Genomic DNA, 23,498 nt, shown 5'->3' on the forward strand with positions numbered 1-23,498 from the left:
AAAGTTTAGGTCGATACTTTCCAACGGGATGTGTTCAATAATGAAATCAATAAAGTGAATGTGGCAGATTCAACAGGGAGGAGTCTGTTAATGCTATGAGGTGTGTTCGCATGAGGGGGTAAAGCGGGTCTTCCCATGGTTTGTTTTGTGGATACAACGCAACGGAACCTTTCGGCAACCTTTGAACCTCAACAATGAGCAATTCAGAGATTCCAGCTGGTCTGAAGGAGCTGCTCCAGGGGTACACGGTGCAGGTTCTTCGCAACAGGCCGCCAGACTTGGTGGAATTCGCCGTACAGCATTTTACGGAAATTCTGGAAAACCGGAAAAATGATCAGCCAGCTAAGAAGCGTGGCGCCAAAGCGGCACGGAAAGGGGTCACTTTTGCAGCAAACTCTGATGAGAGTGCCCAGGATGATGGAGAAGTAGAGGAGGAGAAGCCTGTTAGTGAGTATTACTACCAGGGTACTTACATTTGAATGTCTTGTCAAAATGTTGTAATAAAGGTGTAACAAATGTGTAATTACATGTATCTGCAGAATCCACCACTGGTAAATGCAACCGCAGAGTTTCAGGTCTGTAGCAACTTTCAATTTATTTACTATAAACCTTGGCAGCACGGTGGTTAGTGTTTAGTACCACAGTTCTGAGGTTAGGGTTTAAATCCGGCCCTTCTGTGTGAACTATGCATGTCCTCCCTGTGCTTGCATGGGTTTTTCGATTCCAAAATGTGTGCTGATGCAGTTTGCGCGGAGGCCTACAACCCCGACGACGACGAGGATGACGACACCGAGCCTCGAGTCGTGCACCCCAAAACGGACGAGCAGCGTCGCAGGCTTCAGGACGCCTGCAAGGATATTTTACTCTTTAAGACACTGGAGCAGGTACACACCAGGTCACTGGTTTGAAACTCAGAGCTACTTTTTGGGTACTGACTAATGCGAAGGGCTACCAATTAAATACACACTTCTGAGTGGGAGGAAAAAAATCCATATTAAGTATGGTATTGTTAACTCATTCACTGCCATTGACGGCTATAGACGTCAAAAATTCATTTGCACTATTTCTATTAGTTTAACATTTTTCCCACTTTTGTTAACAAGAGTATGAAAACCCAGAATTTGTTATTGTACATTTAGAACAGATGCAACATTTGTGATTAATCGTGAATTAACTACTGAAGTCATGCGATCAATTACGATTACAAATTTTTATCGCCTGATGCCCCTAATTTTTAATAATTTTTTCGCTTTTTTTTCTTAAATCGCGTCAGGCGATTCAATTTTTTTAATAATTAATCGCTTAACTTCAATAGCTAACTCACGATTGATCACAAATGTTATATCTGTTCCAAATGTACAATAAAAAAATTATAGGTTTTCATACTCTTAACAAAAGTGGGAAAATAATTGTTAAACTAATAGAAATAGTTAAAATGGATTTTTGACGTGTATTTCCGTCAATGGCAGTGAATGAGTTAATGCACTGTTAAAATGGATTTTTGACGTGTATTTCCGTCAAAGGCAGTGAAGGAGTTAATATTGACAAATGAAGGATGACCTCTACAACATTCCTAGAAAATCACAATTTCCCATCGCTGGTGAGCTATTTTTAGAACAGGCCTGCAAGCGTGATTTTTGTGTAATCTTAGTTCGTTACTAGTTATATAATGCCCCAATCTGCTGGGTCAAAAATAATGAACCCAACCTTGGGTTAATAGTAACCCAATCAAATCAAAATGTAAGTGGCTTAGGAAAACGTGTGTGATTATGGGCAGTCATCTTGCTAATGAGTGTCACGTACCGTAGGAGCAATTCTCCGAGGTTTTGGACGGGATGTTCGAGGTTCAGGTCAAACCTCAGGAGCACATCATAGACCAAGGAGATGATGGAGATAATTTCTATGTCATAGAGAGGTGAGTGGTTTCCTTTTTCTGTTCATATATATATAATATATATATATATATAAATTTTGTCTCCTTTCAGAGGCGTTTATGATATAATGGTGGCAAAGGACGGGGTGAGCGTGTGCGTGGGAAAGTACGACAACAAGGGCAGTTTTGGCGAGCTGGCTCTCATGTACAACACGCCGCGAGCTGCCACCATCGTGGCAACACAGGAAGGAGCCCTGTGGGGCCTGGTGGGCCACTGCAAGCACTTAAAAAAAAATAAAAAAAATAAAAAGCGTAAACGAGACATAAACGTTACCGTATTTTGTGCTGTTGCAGGACCGAGCCACCTTCCACAAGCTCATTGTGAAAAATAACGCAAAGAAGAGGAGGATGTATGAGGCTTTTGTTGAATGCGTTCCTCTGCTGAAGTCTTTGGAGGTTTGTGCACAATTTGGCTTGAATTCTGACGTGTATGGTGCTGATATTTTCATAATTTTAACAGCTCACGGAGAGGATGAAGATTGTGGATGTTCTAGGAGCGCGATGCTTCAAAGATGGAGAGCGTATCATAGCGCAGGTAACGTAAACGGTGTGTGAATGGCGACCTTCAAAGTCGGTTTGAATGGACTAAACGTGTCGTCACGTGTGTGGCCGCAGGGAGACTCGGCTGATTGTTTCTACATCGTGGAATCGGGACAAGTGAGGATCATGATGAAAAGCAAAGTAAGTCTGATGACCTTCTGTATTAGCGGTGGGAAGAATATTACGTTATTTAAGTAGTTTTTCAGGCATCTGTACAGCCACTGAACGCAGAAAATTGAAGTTTGAGTCGCTACTGCCACCTGTGGCCGAAAAATTAAACTGCATTTTCCCCACTCTGCTCACATGACGTCACATCCGCAGAAGAGGGTGGGTCATTTGAAATTGAATCGTATCTGAAAACTATTGCAGGAGTTCCCATTAAGGTGTTAATCTACTAATCTAATTAAAAATGTTGTGTCATAAATGGTCAAATAAAAATATTGTTGCAAAGACATTTTGGGGGGGGGGGGAATTGTTACAAATTGTGCCTTTTAGAATGGTGCCTGTTGATTTTTTGTCTGTTTGAGAGCAATCAAGGCTTCAAGCTGTTTACTGTCACTTCCAGATGAAGTTTACTGTCAAAGTAAAAAAAAGAAGAAAAAAAACTTACACAGATTTTTTTTTTAATGTTGACGACAAAGCTGATGTGGCAAATGTGTAAAAAGACACACACACAAAAAACACAACTAGTGTATTACTTCAGTGGTTAGCTAGCTAGCATTAGTTAGCATTTTTTGTTACTCAATGTTAGCAAAACTATGGGAACACCATGATTTTATAGGGTTGCAAGTGAATTTATTTTCTTCTCAATAGGCTACAAGCAATACGAAAGTTAATAAAAGACCTGTGTAGAGACGTTTTTGTTGTGAAAAGTTATAAAAATGGATACTGCCAGTTTCATTTTTCAGTAACTTACATTTCTTTCTACGTTTCCCTTATCAGTACTTAACTTTGTCATAAAGTATCATAAAGTTTGCCTACTTTTGCCATCTCTGTAATGTCACAACTTTTTGTGTTGGATAATAGACAAAGGCAGGCCAGCAGGACGACACTGAGGTCGAGGTGGCCCGTTGCTCTCGAGGACAATATTTTGGGGAGCTCGCACTCGTCACCAATAAATCTCGCGCAGCGTCCGTTTATGCTGTTGGAGAAACCAAATGTTTAGGTAATGTAATCCAGCTACTGACCTCTCCTATTATTATTATTTTGTTTACCTGTTTTTTCTCTTTGAACAAAAAAAAAAACACAGAAACGCGACAATCTATACAGGATGGTTCTCAGTTTGTGGTGTAGTTTCATTCACAAACTAACCCAAATTTGTTATAACGTAGTCAATCACAAACCTATGCTAGTGCAGAAGTCATAATTACATAATATTTGTATAAATAACAGTGCTAAGCTATAAATTAATTTGTAACTGATCATGCTTTCTTGCGCCGCTTGATGAATTCAATTACTATTTTATTGTGCGCAGTTCATAATCTCAATGTCATATTTATATCATTACAGCAAATATTTATGTAATGTGTCTATTTGAAAGTAAATCTGTGTTATCCCAATTTTAACATTGTCCGAATTTGGATTTGAATTTCCAAGTATGAAGTTCTAAAAACTTTTTTTTTTTTTTTAAATCATTCAATAAGTGTGTGGGGGGGAAATCTCAATTTTTTTTGTTAAAAAATATATTTAAATTCAAAATTAAAAGATGGCAACAAAATACCATCCGTTTATATACATGTATCTACATTCTACAGTATATAAAATCTAAATGTAATATGTAAATGTACTTTCTCAATTCATCCAACTTCCAGCCAATCATGTTACACTTCACAGGTCATGTGACACTGACACTCTCATGCTAACTAGCCAGCTACCTAGCGGTTGTCGTTTTTTAGATGCATTCATCTCATTGAAAATTTGAGGGTAAAAAAAAAAAAATCGGTGTTGTGACTCAAAATTCAAATTAAGATAGCACAGACTAACATCCATACATTTTGTCTGATAAACAAATGGAAAAACAAGTGCGGTGTTAATCTAGCGTGCCCTTATGTGATACTTGAACTATTTTTACATTGTACGTCGTTCATATCCTCAATAAGTCAAATGTACTGCATGAGTGATATCAAAACTGACATTGAAGGACAATTTAAGCCACTAACAACCGTACGACTTACATTGTTATCGTTAGCCAAGAAAATGTCCACTCTGTCAATGTCCAACGTATTTTGCTGTTTGCATGTACATTGGGAATGTATGTGCATTTCTGATAACATAACATCTATTTAATGCAATTAACCTGGTAGGTTGAAATGGTTAAATAACTTTTTTCCTTTTTTTTTTGTGTGTGTAAAATTGGTTAAGTCTCAAAAGGCACTTTATGGTGACATCGACTCAACTACAATTGTACTTGACACTTTTTTTCAGATATGGCATTGCATTAGCTTACACAGTAATCCTTTGTAAAGATGTACTGACGTGAATTTACCGTTTGTTGTAGTGATTGACATCCAGGCGTTTGAGCGCTTGTTGGGCCCTTGTAAGGAGATCATGAAGAGGAACATCTCCCAGTATGAAGACCAGCTTGTGGCATTGTTTGGCTCTAGCGTGGATTTAAAACATTAACATGTACAAGTTTTTTAAAATTGTTTTTAAATTGTATGAAACCCAGATAGACAATTAAAAAAAAAAACATGGCCCCACAGAAATATCCCCTCGATGGCTTTATACAAATATTAATTACTATATTTGTTGTGTACTGCCCTCTACAATAATAAAAAAAAATACTTATTATAAAACCAATTTATTTAACATTTCACTGAAAAAAAAAAAACTACAGCTCGTGTTTAGCATAGATTATACAGTACTATTGTACTCTACATTAGTACTCGGCTTCATTTAAATCATCTTTTTTTGCCACTAATCCTGAGAGTTAATTTCTAGTGCTTTTAATGTACAGTTGAGCCCAAAATTATTATTAGCCTGGTCATTTTTTTTATGAAACCACACTAGTTTCTATTAGGACACAGCAACTCCATAAACCTGAAATTAAAGTTTGAAGCTTGTTTCCCTCAAAACAATAACCATCTGATAAAGAAAAAATAAAGGATTATAACGTAATATTCTCAGATTTTTTTTTTATTTGAGTTACAAAATATGAAGTGCCATCAGCAGACTCCACAGGAGAGTTTGCTAAACTTCTTGTGTTACAATTATTTACACCCAAAGAAAAAAAAAAAAATGAAATCAAGAATACCAATCTATTTCCATACTGTGTTCTGGTACAATCCCAGAGTTCAAGTCTCTGCCAGGTTTCCAAGTTCCATTGTCAAAGTTTAAATATTTAAAATATGTACAACGTCCCATATTCCAAAATGTCCAAAGGAAACTGTTGCTTGAGCAATGCAAGTGTAGGTGCCAGAGGTGTAAACCGTTTCAGTAGTGGGAAAAAAAAAATATGAACCAAGCTGGTGGAATTAAAATCTGTGGTCCTCTGCAAGGTCTCTGATTTATTAGTCCTCCTCTTAAAGTAAGCACAGTAGAGGATGTCTGTACATATTTAAAATTACACAACAAAATGTCTTTTTTTTTTGTTTTGTTTTTGTACATCCATGATCCTCTTGTGGGGGGGAATCAATAAAAAGGCCATCTGGTCAGTCAATCATTCTTACTCATCAAGCATCTTGATTGTTTTCCTCTTCACAGAAAAGTCAAAACTCCAATAAATAGAAATACAGCAGAAATGGTCAAAAAGAGACATGTTTCTGGTTTGGTCCATCCCTGAGTTATTTTGAGAAGGACAAAAAGACCAGACATGGGATGACAAAAGTGGGAGGTTAAAAGGCTGACAAGAAAAAGAAAAAGTCTCATATTCCTCTGGTTTCCCGAGGCTCATCTGTGGCTCTTCCCATCCAACCGTGACACAGAGTCCCTCGCAGTGAAGGTCAGACAGAGGTGATGACAATCATGAGGTGAGGGGAGATACTAGAGATCCTGTTGAGAAGGTCGGGGGCCAGCTGAGATAAGTGGCTCTCTGAAAATTCACATGGTGGGAAAATCTGCAGCACGAAGGCCGGCTGGGGAAAAAAACAAAATGCAAAAAATGAGTTACTCAACTGAAAACATTACAATCAAAGCACAAAATAAATGCCACTGAAATAGCTCTAACAATTTTTATTTTTTTTTAACATACAGTAAATGTCAACATTACATCAATTAAAAAAATAATAATAAACAATGACTAGGCTTCACCTGATTGGAACCTGGATTTGGGATATTAATAATGCCAGCCGCCAACTTTGTCTGCAAGTAGTTTATAAAGGCAGACTTAAGAGCTTGCGTCTGGTTCAGTACGTCGTCTTGATCTCGTCCACACGGCAAAGCAAGCAGAAGACAGAAGTCGCACTCCCCCTGGAGCAACACAAACACAAACAAGCCATGACTCAATAAAAAGCGAGGAAATGACAGGATCCGCGAGCCAACTGGCGAGAAGGCTGTGAGAACATACTGTCATTCTTCTGGCTACGCTCTCTAGCTGAGAAGCCTCGAGTCTCATCCTCTGGACAATCCGGAGGAAGGCGCCACCTTCCTGGAGCGGCAGTGATCGATGAGCCAATGCTTTGTTGCCGCACACAAAATGCAACTGGACTGCCGCTGTGTCGTTCTTTAGCGCAAGCAGCCCTTGCCAAACAATCGGGTATTTCTGTAAAAGTTTCGAGAAGAGAGGGAGAAAGACAAGAATGTGTTTTAAAAAAAAAAATAAAAAAATTCAGTGGCTTACAAAAAGACATTTTGTAAAAAGATTTCTCTTACTGTGAGCAACTGCACCATATTGACAGGCTGCGCAATCTTGCCATCAGGAACAATATGCGTCGTGTCCGGCATCTGGGAATGGACGCCTCTTGGGTTCGGGTACATCTGAGAGTACTCTGGGAAGGCGCCGCTTAGTCCTGGTGGCATGAGCGCAGCTCTCTGCGGAGATGATATTGTAGGTCCCGGCTGCCGGATTCCCATTAATCCGTCTTTAGGAAGAGGGGAGTGGGGCCTTTTAGCCTCTAATGGCTTTGATAAATCCTTCTCGGAAACAGCCTTAGGCAGAATGTGTGCCCTTGGAGACAAAGACATGGGCAAACTGGAAGGTGCAGAGGTAGGGGGATGGGACTCTTGAAGGTGCCCGGAATGAGGGTCCGTGGACGAACGCTCTCCCTGTTGGTGTAAGAGCGCACGCATCTCTCTTTGCGCCATATATGCTTCAATTGGCACACCACTTCGGAACCCACCCCGAGGATCTGACTGCATCGTCTCTGGTTTTAATTGCGCGGCAGGCTGTCGTCCTTGCTGGTGGAAGCGTCTCGACTCTTCTTGGTCGACGTCGTGACTCCTCAAAGCACTCGGGTTCACCTTGAGGACTTTGTCTCTGCTAGCAGTTTGGGGTGAAGTAGGCCGCTGCTGCATGGAACCAGACCAGGGAGACGCAAGAGACTCGCTATGCATCCCGTAGCTCATCACGGAAAGTGGGGGAGTATTGACCCGAACGTCTCCCTGGACCAGATGTCCCACCGGGATCGACTGGGTAGAAGGGTGAGGTGACATTCGGCCCAAGCCTCCAGCCACGCTGTGAGGTGGCATGATAACTGACTGCTCCGGATGATGCACACCGGTGATGAACTGTTGCATGGCGGGAAGCCCGGTGGGTAACATCACTGGTATGCCCTTGGGTGATGAAGACCCAATGGGCGAGGACACTTTTGTAAACTGAGAATGCGGATGACTTGACTTTCGCGGGGATCGCGGTTCCTGTTTGTTGCCACCGAGATGCGAAGGAGTTCGGTCACCAGCAGCCGTAACAAAGCCCACGTGATTTCCAGGAGGAGAGGGCAAATGTGGACTTATTGCCGGACTTATGGCCGAGGCCCACTGCGCCTTCGAACCATCTGTACTATGTGAATCTCCACTGTCTATTTTCTTCTGATGCTTTGTAGGTAGGTACTCCTGGAGGTACATTGAGCTCATACTTTGATTGCCAACTCCCTGCGCAAGACGCTTGACTACTCCTTGAGGACCGGAGTGATAAGTAGGCTCCATTTTCTCCAAACTTGTGCCTTCTTGTTTATTAGAAGAAAAAGCTGACTGCGTCTTACCAGAATGATGATCCGTCTGAAAAGATCCTTTCTGAAGGCCCGACTGTGGATGACTGTACATTTCTTGTTTAATTTGAGGCATAGATACCAGCTGCTGAGATTCCATGTCACCTGCGGTTGCTTGTGGGATTTGACTTATTTTTGCACTTATCCGTTGAGGTCCCTCGGTTTTTTGTCCCGAGTGGCTGAGTACCACTACGCCTTCAGATGTATTCACCCTGAGACCTGGGCAAGATCCTGTACTAAGAGTGGAACTTTCAACAATAAAGCGTGTAGCACTTCCCCCTTCATCACCTATAGTTGGTCCATGGTAGGGTCCAGGGTCATCTTTGCTGGGCCTGTAGTTGTGTTTAGGTAGAGCCATGTCCACACCCTGATTCACTTTGTCTTCATGCTCAGGAGGCAGGCATACACGACTAATAACCGAGGGGTGCAATGCAGTGGATGCAATGACAGAGATCACAGACTTGGTCTCAGGAGATGGTTGTGTAGCTGGTGTTCGGACAGACTGAGATGACAATCTGCAATCGGGTAGCGGTGATTTATTTGGCACACCTGCTAAAGTAGTATTCCGCTCAGTCAGGATCTGATCTTGGACTGCGGGCGGATTAATTGGTACATAGCTGCTCCCCGGCAGAGAAATTGTTTTGTGTTTCAAAAGAATCTGCCTCAGATCGCTTGAGCCACGTTCGATGTCTGTATTTTCAGAGTCAGGTGAGTGTTGATTTTCCTTGGGTGCTAATGGCAAGGCTGGTAAAGAAGGAGCAACTGTATCTACAGAGGGGCGGAGCCAATCCGGTGGAGAGACAGGCGCTCTACTGTTTTGAATGGGTTTAATATTTGGTCTGCATGCTAATGGTGACAGGGAGGGTGATTGTGGCTTAGGGCCAACTGGACTTTTGGACTGGGGGTAAACAGTTTTGATACGTTGAATTTGCTCTTCAGTGGCTGATTCTGACTCTTTCACATCAGGTGCCTTGATAGCCAGAGGCTCTGGTTCTGGCTTCCATGAAGTGGGGGTGATAACGGCAGCAGTGGCTGCTGATGGAACAATTTCTGGGACAATCTTTATACTGGAGCCAGCCGTGTTCTGAACTAAAAGAGTTGAGGTCTCGTCATTTAGTGGAGGTTCTTTTGAATCTTTCCGTGCTTGCTTTTGGCCTTTAGGACGTTTATGTGTTTTAGGTCTTCCCTTATTGCCCTTTTTGGGTGTGGCTGGCAGGAGAGGCCCCTCTTGGATATTAACAGTACTCATTTCAGGTTCGTCGTCTTTGGCCGGCTGAATTGATTCTTGCATCTCTGGTTCTGAACTTATATCAACGCTTATAGATGGTGCTTGGGATACAGACACGGCTACATCTTCGGCAGTAATGGAGTCAATAGCAGCAATGAGTTCCGTTTCACTAGCTGGATTCGTTTTTTCTTCATCTGAGAAGCCTTTCAAGTCTGTGATTGGGCCAGTTGGAGTTTGAGGTTCTCTTGGAAAAGACGGATCTGTGAGTTTGGCAATGTTCTCCAGGGCCTGTTCCAATTCCATCTCGTGTGAACTTAAATTTTTAGATGTTTCCAGATGTTCCTTACTTTCCAAAAAAGAAATTTCACCGTCTTCACTATTAGTACCTCTACTGGTGCACTTTGAAACATGATCTTTAACCTCTTTAACATTGAGTCTGATCTTTAGGTTCTTCAGAACAGGAGATTTTGGGGTCCTTGGTGACTTGCTTTTTCCTTTAACAAGCTTATCTTTTTCTGTGGTGCTTTTTTCTTCCAGCGCAAGGGGATCTTCCTCTTTGCCATTCGATGAATCTTCATAAATTTTTTCATTAAGAGGATCATTGTCTTTGACCATTTCTCTTTTGTGTTTGTCTTTTTCCTCTTTTGTTTGGTCAACTTGAGGTGATCGGGCTTCTTTAGGTGCATCTAGCAAAGTCAAGGTATTCTCATCAGTACAATCCATTACCTGATCATTGCCCTCTGTCAACTCTAATTGTTCTCCTTTTTTTGTTGATCCACATAGTTGTGTTGTAGACAAGTGACTAGTAGAACCTTTTGTGGCACTAGGGGAGGATTTTCCCTTCAAATTTCTTGGGATTCTTTCACAACTCTCAGATTCATTTGGCTCTGCCGCTTTGTTTTCCATTTTTATTTTGTCTATTTTAATTGCTGAAGCAACTTCGCCCTGCTTCTTCTTGGGGGGGCGGCCACGTTTAACTGGAGGAGTGGGAGCGGGTACATCTTGATCATTGTTCTGCTGGTGTGTAGGGTCTTTATCTGTAGCCCGTTTTCTTGCAGAACGTGGGGACTCATGAATATCCTTTGCAGTACGACATGGCACTTCATCTTCAACCGGGGTCGCATACACAGATTTCACATTCCTACGTCTGGCTCTGCCTGATGATATGCTCTGCTCCGAGACATCAGCATCCGAGCCGTGAAGGGGAGATTTGCCTGTAGACTTAGATTCCGCCCTTGGAGAGGAACCACGTTTCAGTTTCTCTTTGTCAATGCGCTCACTCTTTCGCGTGGCTTGTTTTTCAGGAGCTGATGCAGGTACAACAGTTGAGGCAACTTCTGTTGGAGATGGTTTGCTCTTATTAGTCTTCATTTCTTTTGTTTTATAGTCCTTAGGAGCAGAGTTTCCCTCTGTGTTGACATCGTCGTTGGACTCTTTAATTTCAAGTGTTTTCTCTTCCTCAGGCTCTGAAACTGGGCAGTATGGCTCTTTCTGCACTATACACTCTTCATGAGTCGGTAGTGTAGAACTTACGGCTTGGGGGACTTCAGTATGTGTTGTCACATAATCAACGTCTGGTTCTGAACTGCTTACAAATTCATGCAAACTGCAGCTACTCTGCTCTTCTACAGCAGGTTTGACATCTTCTGCAACATCATCCACTTTGATTTCAGAAGGAGAAAGTTTGTAATTATCCTCTAAATAATTGGTTTCATGTTTGACAAATACATCTTCTGAATAAGTGGTAGTCTCAGTTGGTGGATAATGCACAGGCAGAGTTTCAGGTTCGATTTCTTTTTCCTGCTTTATGAAAACCATAGTAGGAGATGGTTCAGTGGGTAATTGAGACATCTGTTCTATTGGAGGAAGGTCTTTTAGCACCATATGTGAGATAGTGTCTAACTCCTCAGCAGGACTGATGGGCTTTATTTCTGGCCCAGTAATAGAATCTTTAGTTTCAGGTGATTGCAATATTTCTGGCTTTTCTGTTGATGCTTTTTCAATTTCCATCTCCTCTATCATTTTTTGCGGTTGGGTCTTATTCTTTTGTTGCTGCAATCTTGTAAATTCCAAAAACCGACTATGGAAAAGAACCACTGGACCAGAGTCAAGTTCACCATCTATACTTCCATGCTGATTACTTTGATTTTGAGCAAGCTCAGCTTCTTCATATTTTCGTTCCAGATGCTGAAGTCGTCGAGAGTCCAATTCAAAAACAGGGCTGTGAAGGAAACGGGAGGCAAACAACTCTCTTCGTTCTTGTGCTTCTGGCTTTGGCTCTTCTTTTCGATCATCAAGTTTATCTTCAGATCCACTTCGGATCTTTTTCTTTTTCATATACCATGATGGTGTAGGCCGTGGTGTTGATTCTATCTTCTCTGTATCTTTCCGGTTACGTAAACTTGCAAAGTGAGAATCGTAATCTAAGAAGGACCAGTTATCTTCTCTGGAAGATGAGAGAGATTTTGCACGCTCAAGTAGAGCCTTTGTATCTGGTGTGATCGTCTGGTCAAGTGCAAAGGAGTAGAATTTATTTCTTTCAAGATGTGCTATTTTTGGGTCTGAGAATCTCTCACCCCTCGGCCTCTCTGAAAAAGACTTTGAAGTAGATGCCACAGGAGAACGGGGTTTGGCTTCTCGATCCTCTTCAGAGTCTGATCTAACCTCCCCTGGCTCTATATCATGCCAAACACCATATTCCGAACGTTTGCGGTTGTGAACATTTTTGTTTAGATTTCTAGAAAAGTTTATGTCAGGTAGCATGTTTCGCTTCACTCTGCTCTCCCATCGCTTTTGTTGATCCTCTTCTGTATTGGGTGTGTTGGCTTTATTTACATGTGCATTATGTGTCCTTTTGGCAAGCAGCTCCAAATCGGGGTTCATTTTTTCATTTCTGGCAAGCTCTTTCTGAGAATGATCAAAGTCATCCTCTGTATGGTGAGGAAACTGGTGTCCTGGAGAGGAAGTGTTGTTCCATTCAGGATCTTCACTTTTTTGCCTGAAGCTCCTGTAGACACGCTCTCTCTTAATTCCTTCAGTGTCAAAGTGGTCAAGCTTCTTTTGTTTGTGAGAGGGAAAATTATCTGTGACATCCTCAGGTGGTTTACCAACTTCATGCACGAGACTGCGGTGTTCCAAATCTTCACTTTCATTTTCTTGTGTACTTCCTGATTTGTCAGGTTTTCCAAGTTTGTCAGACTCTCGATGTTGCTGCTGATGCAACCGTCTATTTAGCTCCATTTGCTTGCGGTAACTCTGAGACAGGTCAATATCAACATGCTCCTCCTTAACCTTGACGTTTTTCGCAGTTTCAGGCGCCTGACCACTTAATTTGAAAATTCCACCGTGTTCCTGTTCTCTCGCAGACCCTTGGTCTGCATTTCCCTCATGTGAAAATCTTCGGGATGTAGTGTGGGCTGCTGGGAGTCGTTTCGACTCAGGAGGGTCCAACGATCCCTCTGGTTTCTCTCTCAATACTTTAACGTCCTCTTGAACATCCTTCGGATTTCCACTTTTAAATCTTGAATCTCTACGTTGGGCATCTTTGTGTTTATCAGAGTCTATCTCTTTCCCATATGGTGCAATCGCACTAGGATCTTGTGATTGATTACAATCCTCTTCATTAAGCTTGCTTCGCTTTTGATGCACAGTCCTTCCACTTGAATCAGCAAAGCGCCTTTTTCTTGCGACAAGGCGTTCTGAATCCACTGTTGAATCTTTCCCATCATTTCCAGTCTCAGTTTTAATATGTTTTTTGAGTCGATTTTTTCCATCCATATCAGAATTATCACCTTTTGCAGTTTCAGATCTTTCGCTTTTCACAGAGTCATGGTGAGCAGATGAGAACTGATTTCCAGTAATAGAGTCATTATCTCCTTTATATTTCTGCCTGTCTTGGGCATCTTGTTCAGCTCCCTTTCCTCTTCCTGTGCCTACCTCCAGAGCAGTATCAGGCTCTGTTTCTGGGAGTGTATTGGATGGTGATTGCCCCGTTACTTTCCTTGATTTGACTCTCTCTGCTTTTTCACCTCTCTCTTTTCGTTTGGGTCGCTTGGTTTTCTCGGAAACCACCACTTTATCGGGTTGGCTGATCTTTTCACTCTTTGAGGCATGTTCTAGCAAATTCTTTTCAGTTTTTTCAAAGTGTGGAGGTGAGAGTGAGCTTACACTATCACTTCTTTCAGAGGACTGGCTATAAACTCGCCGCTCTGATTCTCTAGGAGCTCGCTCCGACGGTGATGGTGACACTGCAGGGGTAATTGGCCGCCGATGAGAGGGACTCCATCTGCTTCTGTCAGCTTCAAAACGTTCTCGTTCTCTTTGAATATATGTGTATTTTCTAATGTCTTGCTCAAAGGGATCTCTGTAGTCCCTGTAGTCCCGTGGATCTTCATGGTAACGTGGGTCATAATGTTCCCCTTGAAAATGTTCTAATTCAGGGAATCGGTCCCTAGTGCGAGCAGCATACTCTCTCCGAGCATCTTCTGTGTAAAGGCCAGGCGTGCGTATAGTTTCATAGTAAGCCCTCTCTGCTGTAAATTCATGGTACAGGGGCCTGCGATCCTCCCTGTTGTATGAATAGGTCATAAAAGGAAGGCAGATTAGCAGAGTTTGCCAAACAATTTCTTTCAAGCCAGAGACATTTTGGTTGAATAACCCGATTGATTAAAAAACAAATTTATTATCATACAAACCAGATCCATTCTATCTAGATGATTTTTTTTCTAACAATTGAACTGGCATGAATTTAATCAAATATTACAAGTATGCAATTAACAATGTAGACAATTTACCGTCGTTCAGGAGGGATTTCATAAAGCTCTCTAATGTCTTGACCAGATGTCTGCATAGCTCTGAAGAATGCTAGTTGGCTCTCTTGACTTGCAAAGTCCACCTATTATAAAGAAATTGTCACATCATGTTAAAACTTTAATCTATTATAGTATTCATAAAGCCAAATTCAACTAATCAGGTCACCTTAATTTTGCTGCCTCCAATCTTCCAGCCTTTGGTCTCTCTCACAGCGTTCTGAGCAAAATCTGTGTTGTTGTAGAAAATGAGGGCCATCCCTTTCATTCTGTCAAATAAAACCTAAAAAAAAATAAAATAAAGAGAAAAGAAAAATTGCTTAAGCCAATCTGATGGACGTAATAAAATAAAATTAAAAAAAAATCTGAGAAATAGACAACACCATACCTTGACAACATGTCCATAACGACAGAAATGGCGCGTGAGGTACTGCTCTGTAATATTGGTTGTCAGTCCATCAAGCCAAACACACGCTGTGGGCATACTTTTCCCAAAACCAAGCTAAAACAAATGACAATAAACATTGCACAAAAAGTAAGGATTTAACTGACACACTAAAAAGTAACACATTTGTTGTACATTACCTTTAGTCTATTACTGCCAAGATACTCGCCATCCATCTTTTTAATTGCCTTGCAAACACTGGCAATATCAGAATACTGTACAAATGCATACTGAGGAACTCCATTTATTTTCTTGATGTCAATGTCCTTGTGGAGAACAAAAACACATTTATAGGCCAATGAAATACACACAGAACGAACGTTCACAGTAAGATGGTATCTTACGACAATTTCTCCAAAGCGTTGAAAAATTTCAAAAAGTTGTTCTCGGCTGGTTGTTTTCTCAAGGTTGCCAATGAATAATGTTCTGGTGGCTTTTGGGTGGAATTCATCTATCCTGCCATCCAGAGGCCTGAACTCATTCTCACTTTCCGTTTCTAAGAAAAGAAATATGTCCATATTATGACAAATCATGGTATGAATATACTTTAGCATCAGAACAAAACTTTAACCCATGGAAAAACATCTTTTATAAATCAATTGGGTGGTTGAAAGCATTTTTTTTTTTTAATTATTATCATCATACTGAAAAAACTGTCAAGAAATGACATGAGTCTAACAACAATACTGCCAAAAATCAGACAAAGGTAAGAAAATAACCCAGGCTGCGGCAGCTTCTTTAGCAAAGGATTTACGGCCACATTCTGTAGCTGACAACGCAGGTTTAACACTTGTTGCACATGCTGGCGCCGCAATATAGGATCGCTTTAGCGTAACCACTTTAAAAAAATATTTAATACATTTACAATAAAACTTGACCGTGGGCTAAGCCTACAAGTTTTATTTTTTATTTATAATCCTAGTAATACCATGGTCAAATGTTCTGTTTAACTTAAAAATAGCTCGACAATCTTCTCAATATTTTGGAGTTTATAGACATTAAATTCAAGTTCAAGTGACATTAAGCTGAAGTAAACGCCTATGGAGAAGAAGACATAACGCCCATGAAAACCAAAATATGGTAGCGATTGATTTCTCTAAATTCACACCAGCTTTCTAAAGACATTATTTTTGTCCCCCAAACTGTGTGTGGCTATTAGCAATGCTGTTAGTGAATTAGAGGTTATATATCAATTAGGCTCATTTGCATTGAAGTGGGCAATTTTTTAACCAAATATATGCATATTACCTCATTTAAATACACACAACACAGGTGCACAGAGACACAATCTGCTTGGCAGCGCCCCTTTTTTTTTTTTTAGCACTCCACCATCTGCACGTGCTTTGCGAATTGTGTTCTATTTGCTAAATTTTTACTGGTTAGCGCCATACAAATTCAGCCCATAGTGTGCTGCTAGACTCCAAGGAGATTAAATCATGCTAGCAATGTATCTGGAATGGCTAAAACCAACGTGCACATCTTGTGCATATGTTTGAAGTTAGTTGGGGAGGTGTGGCTTTTGTCAGAAATGCGAGGGAGGAGGAGCGAAGTGAGGCTATGTTCAAATCTTGACTCCTCTAAGGAATGTTGCTATTCTGGTGGTGTCCGTTTGAGTCACATCTGTTTGCACAGTTTCACTGCTGACTGCTGCATTGGCTTGCCGCGCTAACCACAGAATGGCTATCTGCCATATGCTTTCCGCTAGTTCTGATCGAGCTACTTCTCACTTGGTTACCCTTTTTATATATATATATATATATATATATATATATATATATATATATATATATATATATATATATATATATATATATATATATATATATATATATATATATATATATATATAATATTTTTTTATTAACTTTACACCACATGGTGTAGATAAGTGCACTCACAGGCCCTACGGGAATTTTCATTGCCTAAATAACAAATGCACCAAAATTTAAATACCCGTGGGAATTAAGCACAAGCTTGCAATTTCATCCAATCACCACCACATCTTTGTGTTTGATATGAAAATGAGTAGGCATGAACAGTCAGTCATGAGCGACTCGAACATTGTATTAACAAGGTAGCAAGAGGCAGAGTACATTTTGGACTGGTTGTCAACCAATCGCAAGGCAATCATTGATATCAAGTATGTGTCGTCAGTTGTCACTGCGTTGCATAGCTATTCCAGCGCTAACTGCAATCATTACCCTAGCAATTTACACAGCGGTGGAGTTTCATAGCAGCGCAATCGATGACTCCTATTCTATGCAATTAAATTTTTATTGTTTTACACTGGTATGCAGTGCTAGAGTAATTCATCAACATAACCACAATTTTAAGAGAAAGCCAATTGTTTCCAAAAATTCTGTGGTCTGACTGTACATCATACAGTAATGGTGTAAATGTGTTTGTATAAAAGAGTTTACATACAATGTCAACAGACAGCAATAATAATTTACTCAAAAAGTTGTATTATTTTAGGCGTTCTCACTTACCAGGACCATTCCACGCTGTGACTTCTATCAGCACGCCAAAGAACAGTTTTCCTTTAGCGACACTAAGGGCTTTCTCTTGATCCTCTTGCTGTCTAAAGAACACCAAACCATAGCGATCTTCTGAAGCTCCATGGATCTGCACGGAGGTCACTTTGCCATATTTCTTGAACTCATGGAATAATCCGTCTTTTAAGCTTGTATCTGAAGAGAAAATCATTTCATTTTCATAAGTCTGCGTAATCACATTAAAATGTCTTATTTCATTTATTTTTTACAAATATTACTGATTACAACCTACATGACATCTGCCACCAACAATGTCTAAGAGCAATCATCCATCAAAGTTTTAACACTCAGATCACCACTTAAACGGGAAGTTGAAGCCCATTTCATTTTATGAAACTCACCTGTGGACCGTGCTGGTAGGTTTTGCACTTTAATCCCAAAGCTTCTACGGGGCTCATCCGAATCAAGCACCATTGATGACTGAGGTGGTGCATGTGCGGCTGACGACTGAACAGAACGCGCTCGGGATCCATCGCTTGAGCTGCTGTTGGAGTCGCTGCAGTCAAAAGAGTACATTATAACATATTTGCTAGTCTGAGTGGTACATTAAGACAACATGATTTAATGTTGAAGACAGATGAGGTACGTTAATAATACATCATCAATTTACCCGGAAGTAACAAAACCTGTCCCACCTGCCACTGCCTGTACTGCTGGTGCTGCTCACGGAATCAGAGCTTGAAGATCTGCTGCGAGATTGAGACTGTGGGCCTCTTCCAGGGGACAGAAGAGCTCGCTTAGGGGAATGAGCAGTTTTGGAAGTCTGTCCAGTTGTCCGTTGGGGGGAAGGATGTCGAGACTGTGAGGAATGGGACGATCGGCTCCGGCGGTGATGGTACGTTCGATCAACACGCCGTCCTCTATCATCTCTGTAGAGGTCGCGACGTGTCGCAGGCGCAAGGGAGAAGGGGTCTCGAATTCTAGAGTCAAAATGAGGGTCTGATGCCTCAAATGTTCCGCTGATGGCACTGCTCCCTGCACTGGCAGTAGCAAACAAAGAGCGCTCCCTGTAATAGTCCGCATTGTAGTGCCGCTGTCTGTCAAATGTGCCACTGCGCTCATGGTGTCCATATGGGCTGTGGTCATACGCACGTTCACGGGTTTCTGAACTACTGCAAAATGACAAGAAGATAGAGAAGAGAAACAGGTTAATAGGATTCTTGACATGCAGCTTTGCATTCTGTATTGCATATTGTCAACGGCCAATGAAGTTTTTCGCCCAAATTGTTGGTATTTAATCTGTGTACAAGCGGTTAGTTCATTTTGATTCACAGTCTTAAGATGAAGGGTTTGAATACAGGCTCTGGCCTTCCTGTGAGAGTTTGCACGTTCTCCATATGCTTGCATTGGTTTCTCTGAGAACACTGCTTCTTCCCACATTCAAAAGATGTTTCTGGTCATTCAAGACTCTAGATTGTCCATAGGTTTAAATGTGAGCATGAAATGCCTACCCTACCTACCGCCCAAAGTCAGCCGAGATAGGCTCCAGCCCACCCGGCTGCCCGTGACCTTAATGAGGATCAGCACTACAGAATGTGGATAGAGGGCAACATTACAAAGCTTTAGATAAGGACCTGTAATGTCCAAATAATAAAAAGTCAATTGTGATCAAAAAGCCACACCTAATATTTTAAGAGGTAGTGTAAAATAAAAAAATCTCTAGTTTCACATTGCATGACATTGTGAATTTAACTGTCATTTTAATTTAATAAGTAAAATATAAGTTAAAATTAAAAATGTTTTGGTGAGCTTGAGGGCTTTTACCCAGATACTTTGGGCGAGAAAGGGGGCAAGCCCTGGACTAGTCACCAGACACAGGGCAGGTACACCCAAACAATTCATGTTTTCGCATGTAGGATTAAGACAGAATAGCCATTAAAAAAACAACAACACGCATGCAGGGGGAGAAGATCTTTCACATAGAAGGGCCTGAGCGGAGATCTGGATCGCTCGACTGTGAGAGGCAGACGTGCTATGAAATAATCAAAACATTTAATTTAATTTACTGAATATGTGTTCTTTTGTCAGGTGTAACACAAATGTTTATCTAAAAGTGATTCAATGTCAGACAAACAGGGGAAGATGAAAAAGCAAAGGACAGAGAAATACCAACCTTTTTGAAAAGAAGTTACTGTAACTAATCCAAATAAAATCTAGGTGGTCAGAATGTGAGAGCCAGAATGAAAAACCAACAGGAAAAATCTGGTATTCTAATATGCCAAAAATGGCTCTCTTCGATCAGACTGCAAGTAATCTTCAATTATTGTAGAGCATGCGGCCATCAGATAATCCACTATTAGGCAATGGAATTTCCTTCACGGGATGAGGGGAGGAAAAAATAAAAATAAAACAACCACAGAATTAATGGATTTCTAAACATGTAGAGCTGGGGAAAAAAAACATAGGGACATAAAGCTCTAAAAAAAATAATAATAGCAAGATGGTTGAACTTCAGGATAATTCAGCCAAGTCCATGTCACCTCCAAATGGATCATCTAAGGAAAAAGTATTTTTCAAAAATTCCACTTTTTAGGAGTCAAAAATGTATTCCTTGGGTTTTGTCATAGTATTAGATTAAGTAAAATGGAACAAGCTGTGCAGACAATTCTTCTCCGCCATAACGAGCTATAAAATTCCAGTTGTTGGATATGGCATAATTCCACACTCCATGGATGGTATCCGATGTGCCTGCTGGCTGACGTGAGGTCGTGGTATTACTTTGAAACCCTTATCTTCAGATCTCTTTTCACTGCAGATCAGGGAACCTCACACAGCTACATCCACACACAAGTAATCCATTGAATGGCAGCTACACCAATCCATACTAGGATTCAAGTGAGTATATCCAATGCATACATCCAGGAGGGTATGTCCAATCGTGCAATCTTCAGGCATCTTCAGGAATAGCTCCATAAACCTCCCTGGATGGTAAGTGGGATCCTCTGTGGTCTTGTGAAGTCTTCTTGGTATAACGTCCACATTTCATAGGAAATTGAGCTACTCTATTTCAATTTGTGCTAAAGTTGGCAAAAAAAAGGGCACTAAATATTTTGGCCTTTATTGTGTAATGATTAAGATCCAGATTCAGAGTAAGCAGTATCCATGGATTCAAAAATGGTTGAAAAAAAAAAAAAGTAATCCAGCTATCAGCAGTTGCCAAGATAGACAAAAGGATAACCAGATGTAGGTAGTCCTTAAAAAGGTTATGATAAAATACCCAATACCTGTGAATCCACCATGGCAGGGATTTACTTCCAGTTTTCAGGTCTTGACTCAAAATAAAAACTTAGATCCATGTCCTGGAGGGAAAAAATGGCTTTAAAACATCCAAAGGCTCCCAGGAAGGGGTAATTTCCAACAACATAAATCCAGAACTCGCCAGGATATTCCTTTTGGGTGTAATATCCATAAACAGACTTTGTATTAATGTAACCTTAAGAAATCATAAAGTGTGGTTAATTTACTTAATCCCATGGGCATGGCAAGTCAATTATGACGAAAGGTGGAACGATCCCTAGATTACCTTTTTGAGACCCCAATGAGGCATACATCCCTTCGGAATAAACCCAACTATGTGATTAGGTATTACACCTCTCTCATACCGAGATTTCCACGGATTGGTGACCATGTCCACTTACCCATCTATCCTCCGTTCATAACGCCCCTCTCTGGTGTGAAGGGACACAGGGGGGCCAAACACAGGTCCAACTGTTCCCCTAGAGAATCCTGCAACGTCTCGAGTGCTCGAGGGCGAGGTGTCATCAAGGCCCCGAACAGCACTTGGGACTGACCCAGGTTCATTGTAGTCAGTCCGAAGGTCCCTGTCACCCATTTTGTTGACGGCATTGTGAGCCTTCTGAGCGCTTTTAATATCCACAAAATCCACAAAGGCTGCAACACCGCCTTCTGACCCCCGCTTCCGCAGGACCTTAACACTCTCCACACGTCCATACCTGAGAAAATGGATGAAATCAAATGGAATTGATTAACTCAAGATAAGAGTAATGCATACTTCATGCAAACGCAACAGGCAGCAAATATTACCGTTATTGGAGGAAAAACGAAGTAATCTTAAAATGTATACAAGTAGTCAAGCAGGCTGCATTACCAAACGGAATAAACTGTTTTAGCTAAGGAAATAAGTGAGAACCGTCTACATCGAGATTATATGAGATTTAATGCAACCAATACAAAATTAGTTGCAGTTGCTGCTGCTAAAAATGGAGATGTTTCTTTTCTTGTAGAAGCGTTTGTTGAGGAGTTCCTCGAGTGGCCCTTTTTTCCCATACGATAACGTCATGTTGAGTTAACCTTTTCCAACCTTTCTTGCATATGACAGAAGAACGCCCAGCTCTCGTTTTATTAAAGTGCATACACGATAAGTAACAGCTAGACTGAGAACGTTGATAAAGAGCGCTTAAGCAGCCCAACAACTAGCTAATATTTGAAGATGGGCCCAGTCGACTCGCTGATTTGTCCGCAAATTTGGGCTGAAATGTTTTGTAATAGCACGACTGTAACGCCTTGACGGAAAAAAATATTAGCTGCAAAAAACAATGCTGCGCTATTTCAAATTTGTGTGTCTGTTAAACGTGTGTAGTTGAGTCTTCTAACGATCATTAAAACGAATTGACTTGCCACAAAATGGTTGGCTGGGTGGTAGCTTGATGGCTAGCGGCTCGCTTCTCGGCATTAGCAAAAGTTAGATAATTTGGCAAATAATGTCAACAACGGCGTGGTGTTCCCGCTTTGTACGACGTGCCCTTAGAAACCGCGACGTTGTGTAGTCGAACCCGAGCAGAACTTTAAAAAGCCACCACTCAAACTTTACACACGCTAACATTAGCATCGTTAGCGTCGACATTGGCTAGCCAGCGACGGCTAAGTGTTGTATATGGCGCGCTGCTCCGCCACCACAGAATCCCCTCTTGCGTAACCTACCTTTTAAAATGCTCCACAATTTTCTCCTCTCGGACGTGTTCGGGTAAATTCCCCACCCAAAGGTGTCTGGTTTCCCGAACCATCTTGCGCTATGCTTTCCCCCTTCACACACATATGATCAGGCGCGTTTGAAATCCCAGCCGGCCGGAGGGTCCGTCGGAACAAAATGAACGACTACGTATTTATACCGAGGAGACGCGGCCCTACTCGCCCTCTGCTCTTGTAGCTTTATCGATGCGTCCTCGAGGCGGGCACAAGAGCGCGCTTCGGGGTGCGAGCTGCGCGTGCACAGGTTGCACGCGCTTCTTGGGAGGGACGACTCCAACTGTTGTTGACTCGTCAGTGGCGGTTCTTGCTTAAAAAAAATGGAACACTGAGAAAATGTCCCTTTGCACCACCCATCCTCATAAAAGAAAACACATATGCACAGTAAAAAAAAAAAAAAAAGTGGCTTCAAGATGTTTAACCCCTGGGCGTTATTTGACCATTTTTTTGGCTTTTTGTTGGTTCTGACCAAGCCATTTCAAAATAAAATAACGCCCAGTTTTTTAATCTCACTCCCAGTTTAAATTTACAGTCAAACTAATTATAAAACTAGGAGAATTACACATTGTGTGTAAGTGATGTTGCTTTACATGACTTGCTAGCTTAATGCTCACATAATTATAATTTTTAATTCTTATAATGCCCTAGTATGTGGTCAAGGATTGAAATAATCAAAAAACTATTTATTTTAGCACTTATTTTAGAAAGAGATTACTACAGGTGAAAGGTTTTCGTAAAACAGTTTTTAATCTAAAATCAGTTAAAACTGGGATTTTAATTGTTTTATTTTTTAAGAAAAGCATGTATTTTAAACAATCAAACAAGCATCTTGGTGATAGGGTAATACATTAGGCAATGAC

At 41.1% G+C, this 23,498-nt stretch overlaps 2 protein-coding genes across 2 annotated transcripts; one reads left to right on the forward strand and one right to left on the reverse strand.

The window, feature by feature from the left end:
* Positions 1-110: 110 nt before the first annotated feature.
* On the forward strand, positions 111-5,639 carry prkar2ab (protein kinase, cAMP-dependent, regulatory, type II, alpha, B). The gene is made up of 10 exons (XM_077572396.1): positions 111-447; positions 540-575; positions 745-884; positions 1,809-1,915; positions 1,986-2,139; positions 2,228-2,329; positions 2,394-2,468; positions 2,549-2,614; positions 3,500-3,638; positions 4,971-5,639. Exons 1-10 carry the CDS (start codon positions 195-197, stop codon positions 5,093-5,095), a joined length of 1,197 nt encoding a protein of 398 aa, XP_077428522.1. The 5' UTR covers positions 111-194; the 3' UTR covers positions 5,096-5,639.
* Positions 5,588-22,943, reverse strand: LOC144056043 (msx2-interacting protein). The gene is made up of 14 exons (XM_077572395.1): positions 22,594-22,943; positions 21,291-21,605; positions 18,288-18,764; positions 17,994-18,148; positions 17,587-17,787; positions 15,442-15,593; positions 15,238-15,363; positions 15,041-15,154; positions 14,822-14,935; positions 14,638-14,738; positions 7,283-14,411; positions 6,978-7,172; positions 6,722-6,880; positions 5,588-6,546 (listed from the first exon to the last, which is right to left on the reverse strand). The coding sequence occupies exons 1-14, from the start codon at positions 22,674-22,676 to the stop codon at positions 6,415-6,417; spliced, it is 9,453 nt and encodes a 3,150-aa protein (XP_077428521.1). The 5' UTR covers positions 22,677-22,943; the 3' UTR covers positions 5,588-6,414.
* Positions 22,944-23,498: the final 555 nt, after the last annotated feature.

This window comes from Vanacampus margaritifer, chromosome 8 (genome assembly GCF_051991255.1).
Source record: "Vanacampus margaritifer isolate UIUO_Vmar chromosome 8, RoL_Vmar_1.0, whole genome shotgun sequence".
In the NCBI taxonomy this organism is placed as follows: Eukaryota; Metazoa; Chordata; class Actinopteri; order Syngnathiformes; family Syngnathidae; genus Vanacampus; species Vanacampus margaritifer.

What these genes read in the sequence shown, in the direction of transcription:
- prkar2ab (XM_077572396.1), top strand. Translation starts at nt 195, where the DNA reads ATGAGCAATTCAGAGATTCCAGCTGGTCTGAAGGAGCTGCTCCAGGGG. An exon ending in AGAGGAGGAGAAGCCTGTTA is followed by an intron (nt 448 to 539) that starts GTGAGTATTACT and finishes ATGTATCTGCAG; the next exon opens with AATCCACCACTGGTAAATGC. An exon ending in AATTTCTATGTCATAGAGAG is followed by an intron (nt 1,916 to 1,985) that starts GTGAGTGGTTTC and finishes GTCTCCTTTCAG; the next exon opens with AGGCGTTTATGATATAATGG.
- LOC144056043 (XM_077572395.1), bottom strand. Translation starts at nt 22,676, where the DNA reads ATGGTTCGGGAAACCAGACACCTTTGGGTGGGGAATTTACCCGAACAC. An exon ending in ATTGTGGAGCATTTTAAAAG is followed by an intron (nt 21,606 to 22,593) that starts GTAGGTTACGCA and finishes CCATTTTCTCAG; the next exon opens with GTATGGACGTGTGGAGAGTG. An exon ending in CAAATCCAGGTTCCAATCAG is followed by an intron (nt 6,547 to 6,721) that starts GTGAAGCCTAGT and finishes TTTTTTCCCCAG; the next exon opens with CCGGCCTTCGTGCTGCAGAT.